Raw genomic sequence first — 18,402 nt, forward strand, 5'->3', positions numbered from 1 at the left:
AACCTCTTCTACTTTTGCCCTTTCTCAGCTGGTAACTCTGCCGCTTTTTGTACAGAGAAAACGAGAGCAATCTGAAGGTAATTTCCACATTCGCCGACCACTTGGATGCCTCTTCTTCCAGATATCCGTGTGGGTTTACGTGTCTGCTCAGCTGTCACCTTTCCAGAAGGGCCTTCCCTAGTTACTATAAAAAATGGCATTCCTGATTCCCTTATCCAGCTTTATTTTTCTTTGTAGCAGTCATTACGCCTGACATATATTGTCTTTTCCACAGCCCTCCACCCCATTACTCAAAACTGTAAGCTCTATGAAAGCGGGGATTTCAGGTTTTGTGCCTAGAACAAAGTCTGACAAGTATTAAGTGCCTACAAATATTTATTGAGTGAAAAACAAAATATCCAGACAAAAGATTTTTGTCTTTCTTAAGATAGAAACATGATACTTTTTGTTATAAAAATTACAGTATTTAGTTGTCCTTAAGAGTACTGTAGTTCTTCCTAGTGTTCAGTAAGATCCGCTCTTGCTGGAGGCAGCGTGGTGCAGAGACAAGTACAGTCCTGGGGGTGAGGGTGGGACGGGAGGAGGTGGTGGGTGGGGAGAACATCTGGCTTTTACTATTAGCTCTGTCATTCATTAGTAATGTCGTTTAGGGTGAGTCATTTCACCTCTCATTTCCATCAGGGAATGTGAGAGAGTACTTTCATTTTTATCTAAAGAAAAGAGAGCCACCAAACACAAAACCAGGAAAAAAATCACTCACTACACACACCAAGAACCTTTTTCCTTTCAAAGTTAATTGATGGGACTTTCATAGCTATAAAACAGAATTCCATTCCACAGTCTAACAGATCATTAATAGTTTTTATAGTAAATATGCTGTTAGCAAATAAGAGATTTTTTCATTAGAATAAAATCACTCTCAAAATTCAAGATGGTAATCTTAACAGTCAATTAAATAGAATAGTCACATATGTCATGAAAATTTTCTTGCTATGAATGTACAGAAAAAAAGGCCTAATTTTAACTGAGAAAGACAAATTAAGATTATACCTAGTCAACACTCATATGTATTTTAAAAGTGACACTGGTTTTTTAGAATACAAACAGAATGAGGACTTGGTAATGTCCACAAACTAATAAAAACGAATGGATTCAAATGCTACTAAATTCAAGTAGTAAACTCAATATGTGAAAGTAACACCAACCCTCCCCACACAGAAAAAAACACCAAATATTGTCAAGCAAAATATTTTTAATTAGTAGGCTGATCATAAATAAATCCACATAAAAGATTTAACAGAATTACAAAGAGTTTTGTATTTCTTTTGTGGACTCAATTCATAATACGCATTAGTCAACCTCATTCTCTAACTGTGACAAAAAGAGTTGTCATCCAACAATGCAGCACAGTTTAAGCAATTCATATTTTGTAGTTACATTTTTACATTTTCTTTACAAATGTAACATTTATGTACATTATACATATATTTTTCTATAGTTCATGTACTGAAATGCTACTGTTTTTACAGGGAAAATATTGAATTCATGAATACAAATCATTCCTTGTTAAAAAGTAATTCATATAAACAAGTAACACGGTACCACTGCCTTTTGGCATCTCTTGTCAGAGTTCAAGTCCAGAAATGTTATATTAATTATCAGAAGAAGGGATTGATCTAATTTGACATTATGACGTATCATTCCACAGAGCTACATAAATGTGCTGGCTTGCAATGGACAGAGCACTGTACTGCTGCGCTACTGGAAATGTGTAGAAACCAACTCAAAACAGACTCGGTGAAACAGCATCATCATTACCATTAATTCAGGCTGAAGAAAATCTGTTAAGTTCTTTCTTCCCCTTTACCTTCTGCCAAAGCCTCAGGGTGCTATGCTATGCATTGTGTCTTGTAACAGCAAATGCCTTCATTTCAAATATCCTATGTGCTTCTCTGACAGATTATGCTTTACCTAGGCTATGGGTCTTTTTCTTCTTATTCAATTTTATTCTACTTCACTTACAAATTTGCTGCTGAATGTGAAGCAAAAATTCATAGTAAGAGAATGCGGCTTCTGTTCGGTCTTCAATCAAATGTTGAAAAAATTCCGTTTTGGCAGGACTCTCATCTCTGAAATAGAAAAAAAGAGAATTTATTTAAAAATGCATGTTATTATAAAGAGTAATTATACATTAAAAAAATCACTAATACATGGGGGCTTTAGGAAAATGGAACACAAGGGATATTAATCAATTAACAGCATTCTCCTATTAGAATACATTTTTATAATATTATTTAAAGTTTGCTCTGAAGACAAGCAACTTCACACAGACTGTGCAGGATAAAACAATTTCATAATTAAGTTACAGAAGTACTTACTTTACCACGTGAAGAATTGGGCTTAATGGTCTGTTGTCTCTAAGCCAAGATATAAAGGATCTCGCCCTTTCTGATGAAAGTGTATCTAGCTCTGGAAGATGTGTCTGGTAAAAGTAATATAATCCGGAAATTACTTCCTTACTCACAGACTGTAGCAATATTAGAACTAAATCATGATGCATTCCCGCTCAACCAACTGCCAGCACTCTATTCCCAGTCCTAAAGCAGCAACCAAATGGGTAAAATTTAAAGTGTTCACAAATCTGTTTATATTTTTCTGGATAAGTTAATAAAACATGTTTTAGTCATTCATTCATTCATTTTTAGAGAAAGAGTGTGTGTACTTGTGGAAGCAGGGGGATGGGGAGCAAAGTGGGGCAGAGGGAGAGGGAGAGAAAAAAATCTTTTTTTTAGAAGATTTTATTTATTTGACAGAGAGAGAGAGAGAGAGAGATCACAAGCAGTGGGGGAGGGACAGAGCTAGAGGGAGAAGCAGGCTTCCCGGCTGAGCAGGGAGCTCGATGCGGGGCTCAATCCCAGGACCCTGGGATCATGACCTGAGCCAAAGGCAGATGCTTAACCGACTGAGCCACCCAGGTGAATCTTAAGCAGGCTCCACACCTGGTGCGGAGCCCAAGGCAGGGTTTAATTTAAGATTTACTTATTATTATTATTATATTATATTAATTTGTTTGACAGGGAGAGACACAGCGAGAGAGGGAACACAAGCAGGGGGAGTGGGAGAGGGAGAAGCAGGCTTCCTGCCGAGCAGGGAGCCCGATGCGGGGCTTGATCCCAGGACCCTGAGATCATGACCCGAGCCAAAGGCAGACACTTGATGACTGAGCCACCCAGGCGCCCCCCAAGGTGGGTTCAATGTCACAACTCTGAGATCATGACCTGAGCCGAGATCAAGAGTCAGGTGCTTAACTGGCTGAGCCACCCAGGTGCCCCAACACGTTTAATGATAAGTATGTCACTGATACTATACCCGCATATTATATTTTTTCTGAGTAAATCAATAAAACATCCACAGTGAATAGTATATCACTGGTATTGTACTGTCCTTTTAATTTCATCTAAAGGAAACATGCAAATGAAGGGGGCTATCACTAACTTCTAAATTTACTCAACAGTTATAGATTCCATCCTCTTCTAATAACAGCCATTCTCACAGAATTGTGTGTTTCCTTTAGTCCCTAAAATTTAAGGGCAAGGGACATCCAGATGGCCAACAAGATGCATGAAAAGATGTTTAACATCACTTACTATCAGGGAAATGCAAATCAAAACTACAATGAGATATACAACAACAACAACAACAAACCCCTACAATGAGATGTCACCTCACACCTGTCAGAATGGCTGCAATCAACAACACAAGAAAAAACAGGTGTTGGCCAGGATGTGGAGAAAGGGGAGCCCTACTGCACTGCTGGAGGGAATGCAAACTGGTGCAGCCACTGCGGAAGGTTCCTCAAAAACTTAAAAACAGAACTACCCTACAACCCAGCAACTGCACTACTAGGTATTTACCCGAAGGACACAAAAACACTAATTCAAAGGGATGCAAGCATCCCTGTTTATAGCAGCGTTATCTACAACAGCCAAATTACAGAAACAGCCCAAGGGTCCTTTGACTGATGAATGGATAAAGACAATGTAGTACACGTACACACACATACACACACACACACACACACACACACACACACACACACACTCGAATATTACTCAGCCATCAAAAAGAATGAAATCTTGCCATTTCCAACAACATGGATGGAGCTAGAGAGTATAATGCTAAGCAAAATAATCAGAGAAAGACAAATACCACATGATTTCACTCTTCTGTGGAATTTAAGAAACAAAACAAGCAAAAGAGAGAAAGAGAGAGGGAAACCCAGAAACAGACTTTTAACTATAGAGAACTGATGATTACCAGCGGGGAGGGTGGAGGGAGGTTAAATAGGTGATGGGGGTTAAGGAGTGCACTTGTGATGAGCAGAGGGTGATATATGGAAGTGCTGAATCACTATACCGTACATCTGAAACTAATATAACACTGTACGTTAACTAACCGGAACCAAAATAAAAAATTAAAAATTTAAGGGCAAGGAATTTTAAAGAACAGTGTGGATGTATAAATAAATTTAAAAACTATATGAAAGATTATTTTTGAAAGAGTTAAAGAGTCTATTCTTGTATGTTTTTATAAATATAGTTTATAAATTTAATAAATAAATGTATATTACAAAATATAAATATATATTTTTGTATATGAATTTATATGAGGCTGTTTCCAAAGCCAAATTAATAGTAAACTAACTCAAGGTATAGTGTATGTAAAAAAAAAAAAAAAAATTAAATAGTAAAGCTTTATTTACTGTTATTTTGTTTTCATAACTATGAGTGAGGCTGAACATTGTTTCATATGGCTACTACTGTATTTCCTCCCTGGCTTGGAAATTGCCTATTCAAATCCTTTGCCCATTTTTCTTTTCCTTTTTTTTCTGAGGGGACCAGGGTGTCTTTCCTAAAGATTTGTAAGACAACTTTTTATACTAGAAAAATTAGCCTTTTTTCAGTCCTCAGCTACAGATAAACTTCTGATTTTGTTGTCTGTCTTTTGGTTTATTTATTTTACCACATAGAAATGTTTTATTTTTTAAGATTTATTAATCTTTTCCATCACTAACTTACAAAGGCCTTACCCATTTTAATATAATAAAAATTATTTTTCTAGTATTTTTTCTTTAACTACAATGTTTACCACATCCTATTTTTCATGAATTAGATCCATTTCTGACCTCCATTTTGTTCTGCTGATATGTTCATTATGCCAGTATCACAGTGTTTAAATAACTACAGCTTTAAAATAAAGTTTACTATTTTATTTAGAACTTCTTTTTCATAGCCTTTTCCCCTTTGCTGACTTTATTCCCTCTTTTCAAATTTTTCCTTATTAACTTCATTTGCTGAGTCTTAGAATTGAACTCTGGAATTAATGTGTCAAATAAAAAAAAACAAATCAAACAATAGCAGAATGTGATAAAAAGTACACTGACTTTAAATTAATTTCAGGAGAAAGGACATATTTACAATATCCAATGATAAAGTAGGTCTTTCCTATTATTTAAATATAGAGAACTGTTTTCAGAATCATATTTCTTTGGTATTGGTTAATATACATACAGTAAAGGCCCACTGCAAAAATTATGTTTATTATCACCAAAATAATTTAAATCAGAAGTTAAAGTTGTTGGAAAACAGTCTGGCAGTTCCTCAAAAAGTTAAACACAGAGCTTAACATATGACCCAGAAATTCTACTCCTAGGTATATACCCAAGAGAACTGAAAACAGTTCACACAAACACTTGCACATAAATTGTTCATACTAAACTACTCACAATAGCCCCAAAGTGAAAACAACCCAATGTCCATGAATGAATGACTCGATTTAAAAATGTAGCCTAACCATATAATTATTATTTAGTCATAAAAAAGAATAAAGTATTCATACATGCTACAATATGGTTGAACTTTGAAAACATTGTGAGAAGTGAAAAAACAAACACAAAAGGCCACATATTATGTGATTCCATATATACGAAATGGCAAATCCAGAGAGACAGAAGGTAAATTAGTGGTTGCTAGGGGAAAGCAGGAGGGGAGAATTTAGAATACAGGTTCTTTTTGGGGTGATAGAAATGCTTGAAATTAAGATACTGGTGATTGTTGTACCACATTAGATACTTTATGATAATTAAAATGGTGAACTATGTGTGAATTTTATCTTACTAAAAATTTTAAACAAACAAGCATACAAAACTTAAAACTGTAAAAGCCACTGACCATTTTCTGTGGTATTGATGCAAAATTAGGATACCCAAGTACATCCTCTATGAAGTTATTGTCACAGCTTTTTCCAATCCAAATGTAAAAAACCTAAAATGAAAAAAACAACAAAATATTAAAACTTCCTAATCTGAAACCTATTATAGATAATTTTCTCAAAATATCAAGCATAAAAGAGGTAAAGTATATGGTCTCAATTAAATAGGAACAAACATAAAAGTAAAAAGGAAACCTGTAATTGGTACATTTGGGATCTATATCCAGGAATTTAGAGTGGTTCACATCTTCTTAGCTTAAATTTCAAGAATTCCCATAAAATACATTTTACCATCTTCCTTACTTTTTTTCCCGTAAGAAGGTAGTGCTTTAGCCAGGATAACTGACTCATTGTATTTCTTACCCACTTTTTCAATTACTCTCTGAGTATTTTAACTAATGGGCTCTCCCTCATCCACCCTTTTCCTACTCAAAAGGTATCATTTATGAAGTCACCTCGACCATTCTGATACACTTCACCACCATCCTGCCCAGTGACTTCTCTTAAACTTCTAATCGTTAATGGCATTTCAGACAAAGGATAGAAGCTGAAACTGATAAGACTCCTGAGGTCCCTTTGAATTTTATGATTCTAGATGGTAAAATCCTTGAAGACAGAACTTATCTCTTTACATTTCTATCAAGTATACATAATCCATGACAATAAATAATCCATGATAATAAAATGATATCCAACTAGGAGAGTCTAAAGTAAATTGACCTCTTGTGCCAGGTACAAATTTATTTTATTGCCTCTCCATTCCTAATTTCACCTTTCACTGTCTGATCTATGGTCACAAAGCTGGACCCTGTACGTGTTTCTCCTTTTGCCAGCTGGAACAGTGTTACACTTTTATCAGTAGAGGGTGCTTACAGAGCCACAGTCCATAAGGAAAGCACCTTCTCTTGTCAGTTTTTCTGCAGACAATTTTTGAAGAGGTGGCTGAGGTACGACCCTGTCATTAACATGTACTGCACCCTGGAAAAAAAAAAAAAAAGAGATGGATTGAGCTTATATAGCTATCATCACAGTCTGGAGCATAATGGCTACTAGCTCTTTATGAAATACTGAAAAATGACACAAGAATTTTGTAAGTTGCAAAAAATTACTGATAATACATTACCACCTTGACTGTAGAATCAAGACACTCAAATGTATTCAAATTACAAAGATATAAACATGATGGAGCACCTGGGTGGCTCAGTCGGTTAAGCATCTGACTCTTGGTTTCAGCTTAAGTGGTGATCTCAGAGTCACGAGATCGGCCCTGTGTTGGGCTCTGCATCCGGCACAAGCTAAGCGCTGAGCCTGTTTGAGTTCTCTCCCTCTCCCTATCCCTCTGCCCCTCCCCCTGCTTGTGCACGCTCTCTCTCTCTCTCTCTCTAAAATAAATAAATAAAATCTTTAAAAAAGATAAAAACATGAATATGTAAAATGATCTGTCCATTTCCTTCCCTTCTGGGATCTGGATATGTCCACTTCCTTCCCTGCTGGGATCTGGATATGTTAAAAGTATCATTATTAAATCTGCTGCAAAGCAAGCTACTTTTTTACATTTCTCGAATAACAAAACACAGAAGATTCCAAAGAGTAGTTTTAACTCAAGGAAGAAAAGGCACTACATATTTGCATATTAAAAATAACTGTTGGGACACCAGATTTGGTTTATAATATAATCAAAATTGCACTTGGATCAGAGAGAACATACCTCAACATAATAAGGGCCATACATGAAAAACCCACAGCTAACATCATACTTAAGAGTGAAAAACTGAGACCTTTTCCCCTAAGATTAGGAACAGGACAAGCATGTCCACTCCTACCACTTTTACTCAACATAGTACTGGAAGTTCTACCCACAGCAATCAGATGGCAACAACAGAAATAAAAGGCACCCAAATCGGTAAGGAAGAAGTAAAACTTTCGCTACTTGCAGATGACACGATACTCTATACAGAAAACCCTGAAGACTCCACCAAAACATTCTAGAACTGATAAATGAATCCACTAAGGTCGCAGGACATAAAATCAATATAGAGAAATCCGTTGCATTTCTATACACTAATAATGAAGTAGCAGAAAGATAAATTAAGAAAACAATCCCATTTACAATTGCACCCAAAATAATAAAATACCTAGGAATAAATTAACCAAGGATGTGAAAGACCTGTACTCCGAAAACTCTTGAACACACTAGTGAAAGAAATTGAAGACGACACAAACAAATGGAAAGATAGTCCATGTTCATGGACTGGGAGAACAAATACTGTTAAAATGTCCATACTACCCAAAGCAATCTGCAGATTTAATATAATCCCTATCAAAACAGCAACAGTATTTTTCAGAGAAATAAAACAAATAATCCCAAAATGTGTATGGAACCACAGACAACCCCAAATAGCTAAAGCAATCTTGAAAAAACAATCCCAGATTTCAAGATATACTACAAAGCTACAGTAATCAAAACAGTATGGTACTGGCACAAAAACAGACACAAAGATCAATGGAATGGAACAGAGAGCCCAGAAATAAACTCATGATTATTTGGTCAATTAATCTTTGACAAAGGAGACAAGAATATGAAATGGGAAAGGACAGGCTCCTCAACAAATGGTGTTGAGAAAACTGGATAGCAACATTCAAAAGAATGAAATTTGATCACTTTCATACAATGTACACAAAAATAAACTCAGAATGGACTAAGAACCTAAATATGTGATCTGAAGCTGTAAAACTCCTAGAAGAGAGCACAGGCAATAATTTCTCTGACATTGTCCATAGCAACATCTTTCCAGAAGGTTTCCTAAGGTGAGGGAAATGAAAACAAAAATAAATCATTGGGACTACATCAAAATAAAAAGCTTCTGCATAGCAAAGGAAACAATCAACAAAACAAAAAGACAACCTACTGAATGGGAGAAGACATTTACAAATGATATATCCAATAAGGTTTAATACCCAAAATATATAAAGAACTTACACAATTCAACAACAAAAATACCCAAATAATCCAATTAAAAAATGGGCAGAAGACATGAACAGACATTTCTCTAAAGACATCCAGATGGCCAACTGACACATGAAAAGATGCTCAACATCACTCATCATCAGGGAAATGCAATTCGAAATCACAATGAGATATACCACCTCACACCTGTCAGAATGGCTAAAATAAACACAAGAAACAACAAATGTTGACAAGAATGTGGAGAAAAAAGGAACCCTCATGCACTACTGGTGGGAATGCAAACTAGTGCAGCCATTGTGGAAAACTATACGGAGGTTCCTCAAAAAATTAAAAACAGAATTACCATATGATCCATTAATTCCACTACTATGTATTTACTCAAAGAATACAAAAACACTAATTCAAAAAGATATATGCACCCCTGTGTTTACTGGAGCATTATTTACAATAGCCAAAGTATGGAGGTAATCCAAGTATCCCCAACAGATGAATGGATAAAGAAAAAGTGGTGTGTGCACACACACACATACAATGGAATGTTACTCAGTCATAAAAAGGAATGAAATCTTGCCACACCATGGATGGATGTAGATGGTATAATGCTAAGTGAAGTAAGTCAGAGAAAGACAAATACTGTATGATTTTACTCATATGTGGAATATAAGAAACAAAACAAACACACACACACACAGAGAAAAACCAAAAAAACCAGACTCCTAACTCCAGAGAACAAACTGGTGGTTACCAGAGGTGGGTGAGGGGTGGGTAAAAGGGATCAAGAATACATTGGTCATGATGAGCACTGAGTAATGTATAGAATTACTGAAGCACTATATTGTACACCTGAAACTAATATATAACACTATCCATTAACTATACTGGAGTTAAAAACAAAAATAGGACATCTGGATGGCTCAATCTTGTAAAGCCTTTGCCTTTGGCTCAGGTCATGATCCAGGAGTCCCAGGATGGAGCCCGGCATCAGGTTCCCTGCTTTTCCCTCTGCCCCTCCCCCCACTTGTGCACACTCCCTCTCTCTCTAATAAATAAATAAAATATTAAAAAAAAAACCCAACAAAAATAAAAATTGTACTCTGATCACAACAGGAACAGTCAGTATCTACAAAATATAAATGGAGATGTCCACTCTACAACTTAGCTTTGTAATAAATATTATAACCAAGCCTCAAGGTGAATAACTTTCCATATTTTTGAAAACTCCATAACCACAGATAGTATCTGATAGTCCTATTATTCAACCAAATTCATAGCTAGTGTCCTTATTTAATGTATTATTACTATCACAGGGAAAAAGCAGATGTAAAATATTGTTACGAATACATTAGCACCTTAGCTGTAGAATCAAGATACTCAAATATATTTAAATAAAAAAGTTTCAAATACACTAAAAAAATTATACCTCATCTGTCAATCTGTCTATCCTGTATAAGTTGGGATGAATCATTTTCATTAGATGAACAAGTGGCTGACACTTTATCTGACACATGGCATATACACGATCATCCAGGCGTGTGCTTGTACCGGTTCTAAATGCTTTCTACAAGAAAAAAAATTACATATTTTTCAAATAAAACATAAATACAGATACATATCAAAACAAATATATATACCATCACAGTCATGGAAAAAGCATGGCCTTCAAAACAGACTTGGATTAAATTCTCAGCTCTGACACTCAATAGGTAGATATGTGAGCTCGTTATTCAGCTTCTCAAAGTTATATTATCATGAGAAAAAAATAGCTCTCTAGCTGCTGAAAGGATTATATAATGATGCATATATAACAACTATTACAGTGCCTGAGACTTGGAAAGATGTTCAATGGACAGTAAATCCTTTCCTTAGAGTCTCTTTCCCGAAGCACATATATACTAAGAGTGCGCTATAAGCACACCATTATTCAAGCTGCTCCCACATATTAAAGAGAGCATATGGTTTCACTAGAGTCATCGTGTGTTTTTATATACTTTAATTTTCTACTGATCTATTGTTTTTCAAAACAGTGCTAAGCTGCAAAATTATCCAGTTAAATATTAACAACCCCAGAAAACCTGGATTTCATTTCTTCATCTATGTATTGAGAATGTATGAAAAGTATATGATACATATATGAAATGTAACAGTGTAGACAAGAGGGCTACCTGTTTGAGAAGGGCCAAAACATAGAGGGGAAAGAGCTTGAGGGAGCTGGGTGCTATCAGTGCAGAGTGCTGTAAATTGGAGACTGTTGAGCCATATGCAGACAACGAATCCACCACAGCATTCACTAAGGCATCTCTTGCATCCGATAGGCTTGATGAGATGGATCGATCAACAGCTATAAAGCAATCAAAATGAAAATGTATTTAACCACTAGATTCCAATGAATGCTGTAAGGGATAAAATTTAAACACGTTATTTAAGAAACCAACAAAAATTCTGTTTTTAGGATAGAAAATAACATTTCACTTGCCCCTTCATTTTGCAAGTGTCTGCTCATTACACAATTTTTGCAAAGTACATCTGCATAATTCTCACGAGCAGAACAGATCTAGATTGTTGTGGATCCTTTTGTCTTAGTCTCTTTACATCTAAAACCACTTAATTGCTAGTGATATTAGAGAATGTATATCAACCATTTACATCTGAGAAAGCTCTAGGGATGTTGCCATTCCTCCAGTAGAAGTCACAGGTAAAAAGTATCACTTTTTTTTCTGCAGAAACAATGTAAGTTCTACAATCTGAGTTATCCCGTGATCCTCTGAAATCCTGTCAAAGCATTCCCAAGTCAACAAAAAAAGGAGGGCAACTGAACATAGGTTCTCAGACACACTGAAGAGCCAGATAATCAGTGTGAAACTTATTTTCTTCTAAGTCCATATTTTATTAAGCTAGAGATAGCCTACAGATGTGCCCTAGTAAAAATAAAAGTATATTGAAGAACAATTATAACATACTGAATTTGAAATACTGATATAAAATAATTAAAAACTGGGATGCTTTAGTAAATGTTATTACGATTTTTTTCCCCAAAATGAGTACTAATGACTATTTTTCTCCAGGACTACATGAAAAATAAGGTTCATTTCATGCCCAAAAGGAAAATTCACTCAAAACAAAACTCAGTGTTATACTGATTCCCCAAAAGATTTTTTTTTTAACTTACACACAATAAAATGTACGTTTTTGGGTATAATTGTATGGTTATTATATGTCAAACACACAGCCATATAATCACTACCACAATCAAAATGCATAACAGTTCCATTACCCCAAAAATATCCACTGGTGTTGCTCCTTTGTGGTAAAATCTTCTATCTTTAACCCTGATAATCAATGATCTGTTTGTTCTTCATCCCTATAATTTTCCCTTTTCCAGAATGTCATATGAATGCATGTATGTAGTCTTTTTGAAGCTTAGCTCCTTTCATTTAGCATAATGACTGTGAGAATCATCCACGTCTGTTGGCATCAATAATTCATTTCTTTTTATTACTGAGTTGTCTTTCCGTTGTATGGATATACCATAGATTGTTCATACATTTACCAGTTGAAGGACATTTGGGTTGTTACCAGCTTCTAGTGATTATGAATCCCCCAGAAGATTTTTAAACTGAGGAATTAGTGAGAAATATAAGAACAGTCCAATTCATACTGCTGTAAATGAAAATGCAAAACATATATATATACTTTCTAAGTAAGGGATTTCTAGGGTAAAAAAAAATACCCAGGTTTCAGTTTTTAGGATAGAAAAATACACTTCACCTGTTCCTTCACATTTTTACTCACCCATGTTTGCCAGAAGGCAGATGGCAGCCTGTACATCCACTCCTGCATACACATCTGCTAGTGAGCTTACTACCGGCAAACAGAGCGTGTGTACTCTAATTCTCCGCTCACCTATATGAAATGATGAAGCAACGTCATTGCAAAAACACACTGGGCCAAGAGAGAAATAAAGCAAACAGGTCAAAACATTATTCAAATTACTATTTTGATTGGATTAAACTACCCACAGGATTCTGAAATGTAAAAACAAAAGTTTTACAAGTAACATGTTTTAAAGAAAATCAAAACGCTCTCCAAATCTGTAGACTATGAACATATACTATTTTGTATATAGCTGAAAATTAGGTTCTGGTTTTTATTTTAATATCAATCACTCTAAATTATATCCAACAGAGTAAAATGACAGAAAACGTGACTGTCAAATAACTAAAGTGGGCCTTATGCGCTATGTGGAATTTTTTATTTTATGGGGCAAAAAATAATGCTAAGGATGACGTAGCTGGATTTAGCATGAGTTTACCAGACACATACGATCCTGAGAATACATGACTTCCACGAGTCAAAAAAGATATTAAAGATTCAAATGAGTTAAAAAAAACAAAAAAACCCAAAAACGTATATTTGATTAACTAACGCAAATTCCATTTATCTCCCACTGTATGTTCGTTCATTCTTTCTCCCCATTTCCCCTAGCATGTAAAAGGAGGGGAAAACTACTGCTGATTGTATTTCATATCTGTTAACATTACCTTTGCTTGATGTATATAATAGGGCTGTCTGAAAGCACACTAAGGAAGTATCTGTCAAATTTTCTTCGATTGACAGTTGTACTGCAAATCCAGCATCAGGATTGATGTTGGCAAGGGATAACAGATCAGTGGAACGGACAAAGAAGTTTCCGTGAAAAGTGTGCATTGAAAGACCTAGGGGAGAGAAAACCTGTTATAAAAGATGAAGTAAAAGAAGTATCTTTACCTCAGGCTAAAGCTACTTTGTGAAGTAATACCGGCCTCTGATACTGAATCAAAAGGATAACTCAGTAGGACTAGGGTGTCAGCAGAGGTTCTAAAACACCAGTTCAGAAAGAACAATGCAGCTTATATAAAAGGGAGAGTAGACATTTAACTTGTATTGATAACTGATCTTAAATTTTCCCATATGTGATCTGAAGTCAAACGAAGATCTAATACACAAAATGAAACAAATGATGATTACTGTACAACTCATTTAAGAATTAAAATTAGAGAGGAGATTCTCTCCAGCAAACACTCACGTAAAACTGAGGTAAACTGAAGACAAATTGAATGATTATGAAGGCAAAGATCATTCATCGTACAATTTTCATTTACAACCTTCCCTACTCCTCTACTTCTCCTTCTAAAATCACCTCCAATATGGCTTTCTATTAACGTTCTTCCTAATAAAGCAAACATTATTTTTGCTTATTTATTCAAATTACTTAAAAAACTGGGCAATGATTATTCAATAACTACATATATTTAAAACAGCTTACAGCTAACTGGATCAGGCAGGAAGTCCTTCATGATGAAGGATCATTACAGGTGGTCAGGGGTAATTAATTTTGACAAAAGTATGTAATATAAAGCCTAATTTTTATAATTTCATACCTTTTGTACATCTTATTCTCATAACCGCTTCAAATCCAATTTTTCTTGTGAGATACCGTTTTAAGTCTTTTTGTAACTTTTCTGCTTGTGAAGGATTGTGAGTATAATGGAAAGATGGGTAATAATAGATGCACCCTGCAGAGTACTTGGACATGCAAGCTTCAGAGAGAAACAGAAAAGGTATTAGCTACAGAAACAAGAATATCCTCTAATAATATCCAGTAATATCTTACTTGTCCAACAATAGAAGAGATTCTATGTCATGAACAAAATCTGTCATAATGAGAAAACCTAAGCGGTCAAAATAAGTATAATATATAAATCTGAGAAAACACAAATATTTGTAAAGTATGTGATAAGGTTTATTATTAAGCAAAATGGTAAAGGAACTGGATTTTAAAAACAAATAGTAATGGCATTTTAGATATGTATAGTGCTTTACAGTTTACTGGTAATTTTCATAGATGGTATCTATCCAATTCACATGCTTTTTACCCCCAAATGTTGAGAACTCTTAATAAAGAGTTTAGATTTGACTATATGCTAAAAATGTTTATATAAACAGATGAACATGATGATATCTCCTTACCTAGAGAAGCAAGATCAGAATACTGTGAACTTAAAAGGAACAGATCCACTGCAGTCTGCTGCCCTGAGCAATCTAAAGCCAGTTTCTTATAAAAATCAGTTGCAGGGCCAAGATGTTGTACAACCTAAGTCAACAGGTCATAAAGTAAGAGCTAGAAACCTTGCACTATGCACATATTTCTATGTCTCTCCTGCAATAATGAAGAGGATATAGGGATTTCTAGGGTATTTTGTCCTTCTATCAAACTAAGGAAGTTTTTTAAATGTCTAGGTAGTTGTCACAGATTCTTTAAGAATAATAATTGCTAACATTTATAAAGCACTTAAAAAGCACTGTTCAAGATGTTTTATATAAATTAAAGTGACCTACATTTTACAGACGAGGAAACTGAGGCAAAAAATAGATTAAGTAATGACCAATTACATAGTTATTGAGTGGCGGATGCTGGAATATAAACCCGCCAAATCTGGCTCCAGAGTGAGTGCTGTTAACCCTTACTGTATACTGTTCGTAACAACGTGAAAGAGTCCTAGATTAAAGAAGGCTTTTCCTAACTGGTATAAGGACACCTGAGCTGAGAAGGTGGCACCAGAGAGGAGTTAAAAATGCAAGAGCCAGGCTCCAAGTTCTTAATCACTATGCTGTATTACAAAACAAAATGTTTCAATCTTCTTAATTATAGTATATGGTTACTATATAAGACTTTACTCAGATATGAAGAAACATGTGAACTAGCACAGGCATTTAAGCTTTTGAGTCCCAGGCAGATAAAGAAAGAATACTTCTAAAAGTCAAATGAGAAAAACAAAACAAAACTGCACTGAAGACTTCAGTAACACATAACTACCTTCCTATGTTCAAAACCCCTCAATATTCTATAACGGACTGCTTTGGATCAGTGAACTGCATGCTAGCTCTACTTGATGAGTTTAAAAAATATATTTGCCCCAATTTATTTTAAAATTAGATTTTCTTCCTGAAAAGTAACTTAAAAATGCAGTTTCTATTAAAAGTGAAATATGGCACTTTCTCTAGCAAACTGGTGAAGAAAAAAGCAAAAATACTTAATGATGGCTAGAAGATTTGAGAGTCCTTAAGAGTACAGTTGGTAAAAAAAAAAAAAAAATCCAAGTAAAACACATTAATAACTTAAATAAAGCTTATATACTCTTTGACTGAATAATTTCACTTTTAGGAATTTTTCCTAAGGAAAAACCAAATTGTGGCTAAATATTTATGGCACTATTAAAACAGTTTAATTCATACTCATAATTAGTTGTAATATTTCCTTGAGGTCAGACAAAACTTATACACAGCACAAAAATGATTCTAGTTCATTTATTATTTGAAATAAGGGATTCAAACACTCTGACAAAATCTTCATATAAAACCCAAGTAGTATTCAGCCTCATCGTCTTTTTTTTCTTTTATAGTGAAACTACTGGAGACAACTATTTAGTAGCTAGGAGGGAACTAATTAAATCAAATACATTCATATTTACTAAAAAATATTTATTTTTTTTATTTTTGCAAGTTTATTATTTTTTTAGTAATCTTTATCCTCAAAGAGGGGCTTGCGCTCACAACCCTGAGATTGAGTTGCATGCTCTTCCAACTCAGCCAGCCAGGTACCTCTAAAAGTATTTTTTAAAGATAATTTTCAGGGTCCTCAGAAAATGCTCACAATATACTCTTTCAATGAAAAAAAAGCCAGTTAAAAAATATCCTGTATACGTATGATGCCCAATTATGCTTATCTGTATGTGTTTATATAACTACACGCTACTGTCTTTTTTTTTTTTTTTAAAGATTTTATTTTTAAGTAATCTCTATACCCAATGTGGGGCTCAAATTCACGACATTGAGATCAAGAGCCTCACGCTCTGGGGCGCCTGGGTGGCTCAGTCGTTAAGTGTCTGCCTTCGGCTCAGGTCATGATCCTAGGGTTCTGGGATCGAGCCCCGCATCGGGCTCCCTGCTCCACGGGAAGCCTGCTTCTCCCTCTCCCACTCCACCTGCTTGTGCTCCCTCTCTCGCTGTGTCTGTCTGTCAAATAAACAAAATCTTTAAAAAAAATAAAAATAAAAAAAGAGTCTCAAGCTCTACCAACGGAGCCAGCCAGGCGCCCATAAACGCTATTATCTTGATAGTAAAGATTACTGATGGCTTAATTTGTTAGGCAATGATTTGTATTACCTTTGTAATTAAAATGTTTATTAGTACGAGCATGTTAAATTATAATATCTCAGATTTAGTAAGTATTATTCCTTGTATAACAGAAAAGAGCACTGCAGCCAGAAAATCAAGTCACACCTTTACCATTAGTTATTTAACCTTTGGCAAGTTTAATCTGTTTTCCTCATCTGTAAAATGAAAGGATTAGAGTAAGTGATTCCTAAATTTCTATGACTTGCAAACCAAGAAATAAAACAACACAAAACGATAATTTGATTAAACCTTCTCAGCAGAGTTTTTACTATTCATGAAGTAGAAAAGTAGAAGAATGAACACATAATCACAAAGTCTACGGAGGTACAAAACACCATCTTAAATATGACCAAGAAACCAAATATACAATACCTTTGTGCTTGATCTCTGATTAGGGTCTTCTCTGGACTGCAGAAGTCCTGCACCCAAGGAAGGTAACTGTGTCTGAAATACAGACACACGGCCACCTGTTGGAGACATTAATTTAAAGGCAGCCTGAAGCGCAGGACCAAGGGCACTGTGTGTTTCTCTTGTATTGGTGAACATATTTGGTAATGCATTCAAAAGGTCTTTTATAAGCTGGGAAAACAAAGATTAAAAGTTGAATTACTGAGAGGGCAAGGCAATTTTCTTCTTTAAAACATTCTGCAGTATAATATATACCACTCTATCATGGGGACCGTAACCTGAGGGGGGTCAATAGATACGCTACCTACATTGTCTATGTGGTATTCATATACCAAGTAAATAAATGTTAAAGATTTTAGTAAATAGTTGAAATAACAGAAATGTTTTCATACTTTAAGAAAAAAAAATCTATCTCACCTCTTTACTTTCATATAGATTCACAAGTAAGCTATCCGGTGTAGGTAGAAAAACATCTAAGGGGGAAAACATATATTTTAATCAACAGATAAATCAAGTCAAAAGAATATCATCAATTTAAAAAT

General features: G+C 35.0%; 1 protein-coding gene across 4 annotated transcripts in view; it reads right to left on the minus strand.

Moving 5' to 3' along the window:
- Window positions 1-1,232: 1,232 nt before the first annotated feature.
- Window positions 1,233-18,402, minus strand: part of SEC24B (SEC24 homolog B, COPII component) — an 87,673-nt gene continuing 70,503 nt past the window's right edge. For all 4 annotated transcript variants that reach the window (XM_028121286.2, XM_028121285.2, XM_028121284.2 and 1 more), the window contains 12 exons: window positions 18,278-18,333; window positions 17,825-18,031; window positions 15,245-15,368; window positions 14,656-14,814; window positions 13,777-13,950; window positions 13,028-13,138; window positions 11,401-11,576; window positions 10,659-10,796; window positions 7,144-7,248; window positions 6,231-6,323; window positions 2,379-2,482; window positions 1,233-2,129 (listed from right to left, as the gene is read on the minus strand). In XM_028121286.2, coding sequence (XP_027977087.1) covers window positions 2,015-2,129; window positions 2,379-2,482; window positions 6,231-6,323; window positions 7,144-7,248; window positions 10,659-10,796; window positions 11,401-11,576; window positions 13,028-13,138; window positions 13,777-13,950; window positions 14,656-14,814; window positions 15,245-15,368; window positions 17,825-18,031; window positions 18,278-18,333 — 1,562 coding nt within the window. In that variant the 3' untranslated portion in view covers window positions 1,233-2,014. The remainder of the gene's footprint in view (window positions 2,130-2,378; window positions 2,483-6,230; window positions 6,324-7,143; window positions 7,249-10,658; window positions 10,797-11,400; window positions 11,577-13,027; window positions 13,139-13,776; window positions 13,951-14,655; window positions 14,815-15,244; window positions 15,369-17,824; window positions 18,032-18,277; window positions 18,334-18,402) is intronic.

Source organism: Eumetopias jubatus, unplaced genomic scaffold (genome assembly GCF_037043125.1).
Source record: "Eumetopias jubatus isolate StellerSeaLion01/CBP00866 unplaced genomic scaffold, mEumJub1_p1.0 scaffold_2, whole genome shotgun sequence".
In the NCBI taxonomy this organism is placed as follows: domain Eukaryota; kingdom Metazoa; phylum Chordata; class Mammalia; order Carnivora; family Otariidae; genus Eumetopias; species Eumetopias jubatus.